Source organism: Eimeria necatrix, genomic scaffold (genome assembly GCF_000499385.1).
Source record: "Eimeria necatrix Houghton genomic scaffold, Enh_scaff1353, whole genome shotgun sequence".
Taxonomy (NCBI): domain Eukaryota; phylum Apicomplexa; class Conoidasida; order Eucoccidiorida; family Eimeriidae; genus Eimeria; species Eimeria necatrix.
In genome coordinates, this window is record NW_013652102.1 from 1 (window position 1) to 2,500 (window position 2,500).

The 2,500-nt window shown below is 57.9% G+C and overlaps 1 protein-coding gene across 1 annotated transcript in view; it reads left to right on the forward strand.

Annotated features, from left to right (window-relative positions):
- Positions 1 to 131: 131 nt before the first annotated feature.
- The window catches only part of ENH_00011420 (hypothetical protein, conserved), a gene marked incomplete at both ends in the record, with an annotated part of 2,882 nt that continues 513 nt past the window's right edge, over positions 132 to 2,500 (forward strand). The window contains 6 exons of the mRNA XM_013578909.1: positions 132 to 537; positions 957 to 995; positions 1,104 to 1,380; positions 1,633 to 1,743; positions 1,953 to 2,038; positions 2,259 to 2,500. The exon at positions 2,259 to 2,500 is cut by the window's right edge and continues 143 nt beyond it. Coding sequence (XP_013434363.1) covers positions 132 to 537; positions 957 to 995; positions 1,104 to 1,380; positions 1,633 to 1,743; positions 1,953 to 2,038; positions 2,259 to 2,500 — 1,161 coding nt within the window. The remainder of the gene's footprint in view (positions 538 to 956; positions 996 to 1,103; positions 1,381 to 1,632; positions 1,744 to 1,952; positions 2,039 to 2,258) is intronic.

Sequence of the window (2,500 nt, forward strand, 5' to 3'; positions counted from 1 at the left end):
CTGCTGCTGCTGCTGCTGCTGCTGCTGCTGCTGCTGCTGCTGCTGCTGCTGCTGCTGCTGTTGCTGCTGCTGCTGCTGCTGTTGCTCTTGCGGCTGCTGCTGCTGCTGTTGCTGCTGTTGCTGCTGCACAGGCTCGTTTCTGCTGCAGTGCTGTGCGCAGCTGCCGCCTCCGCCTCCAGGCCCTCCTTCTGCTGAATTGTCTGCAGCAGCGTCGCCAGTAGCAGCAGCAGCAGCAGCAGCAGCAGCAGCAGCAACGCCAGCAGCAGCGACAGCCGCAGCAGCAGCAGAGGGCGCAGCAGCAGACACTGATCTCATAATGTCTCTTATAAGTGCAAAAGAAGCAAAAAAGGCAGCAGACCTGCTGCTAGAAACTCTCAAGGCGAGAATTGCTGCTGCTGCTGCTGCTTTTGCTGCTACTGTTGCTGCTGCTGCTGCTGCTGCTGCTGCCTTTGCTGCTGTTATTGCAGCAGCTGTCGTTGCTGCTACTCCAGGCAGCCGGTGCCTTCCGGACTTGGGGGCCAGGGCCCAAATCCGAGGGTTTGGGGTTTAGGGCTTATGGTTTAGCGTTTAGGGTTTAGGGTTTAGGGTTTAGGGTTTAGGGTTTAGGGTTTTGTGTGCTGCAGACATCGAGCAGCTTGCCTCCTCGCGTTTACCTGCAGCTGCGAACTCTTCGGCTCTTTTGTCTGCTGCGGCTCTGCGTAAACCCTAAACCCTAAACCCCAGACCCTAAACCCTAAACCCCAGACCCTAAACCCTAAACCCTAAACCCTTCAAGTTGCAGCTGCTCTTTGTGTTCAGTCCTTTGCTGCTGCTGCTGATGAGGCAGCAGCTTTAGGAGATCTCTCCGCCCCTTACTGGAACTATGAAAGCCACCCAGATCAATACCCTGGGAAAAAGTAGGGTTTAGGGTTTAGGGTTTAGGGTTTAGGGTTTAGGGTTTAGGGTTTGTGGCTTAGAGCTGAGCTGGCATGTCTTATTGGGCTGCAGCTTGCCGCGTTGTTGGCAGCGTGACACGCCTTGGCCGAGCCTGTAGCTCAGAATTTAGGGTTTAGGGTTTAGGGTTTAGGGTTTAGGGTTTAGGGTTTAGGGTTTGTGCGTTTCAGGGGCAGCATGGTGCCGTTTAGTTTGCGGCTGCTGCTTGCTGTTGCTCCTCACCTTTGGGGGAAGCCTGTGGACTCTGTGTCGGCGTTGGCGTTGCTGCTGCAGCACTGCAAGCAGCAGCAGCAGCAGCAGCAGCAGCAGCAGCCAGCAGCAGCAGCAGCAGCAGCAGCAGCAGATGACAACAACCCCACCACCGACCTCCAGCGCCTGTGGAGGGCCAGACGCATCAAAACTGCTTCTCTCTTAGCCGTAGTCTTGACTGCAGCAAACTACCCTGAGGTGCTGCTGCTGCTGCTGCTGCTGCTGCTGTCTTTGTGCTGCTGCTGCTGCTGCTGCTGCTGCTTGGTTTGCTGCGGTGAGTGTTTTGGTGGTTGCTGCGCCTTCAGGAAGAGCTGAGTTGCTGCTGCAGTTGGTATTCCCTTTGCTGCTGCTGCTGCAGCACAGAGGCGCTCTCACATGCTGCTGCTGCTGCACCAGCTGCTGCTGCTGCTGCTGCTGCTGCTGCTGCTGCTGCTGTTGCTTTTGTTTCAGGAGGCGCTGCATTTGCTGCAGGAGGAAGTGCTGCCGATAGATGGAGGGTCTCTTTCGACTTTGTCCCTCATGGGGCGCATTTCCCTCAAGGCAGGACAATTAGGGTTTAGGGTTTAGGGTTTAGGGTTTAGGGTTTAGGGTTTAGGGTTTGGGGTTTGTGTTGCATTCAGTCGCTGGCAGGCACTCTCGACTGGGGCTCGGAAGCCGCTTGAGGCTTCTTGCTTCGCGCCACTGCCTGCTCCAGGCTTTAGGGTTTAGGGTTTAGGGTTTAGCGTTTAGAGGCTAGGGTTTAGGGTTTAGGGTTTAGGGTTTGTGTGCAGATGGGGTGTACCGACTGCGCAGAGCAGTATTTCTCTTATGCAGATTGCGCGACATCTCCAGACAGCTGCATAAGCAACACGAACCAGTAACTAAACCTTAAACCCTAAACCCTAAACCCTAAACCCTAAACCCTAAACCCAAGGCCGTAGCGGCTTTCAGCGTCGGCAGCAGGCAATGGCGGGGCCTATGCAGGCGCCAGTAGCGATTTAGGGTTAAGGGTTTGGCGCATCAAACCGCGATTTGGGGTTTGGGGTTTGGCGTGTCAAACCACGAATTAGGGTTTAGGGTTTGGCGTGTTTGTGCAGCGGCTTGCTGCTGCTCTTCACCCGCAGACCCGCAGCAGCAGTTGACGCCTTCGATGCTGCAGCACAAGCAGCAGGGGGCCCCCCAGCCTCTCCCTTGTCTTTAGGGGCCCCCTTGGGGGCCCCCCTGGGGGCCCCCCTAGGGGCCCCCCTGGGGGCCCCCCTGGGGGCCCCCCTAGGGGGCCCCCTGGGGGGCCCCCTGGGGGCCCCCCTGGGGGCCCCCGGGGGGCCCCCCGGGGGGCCCC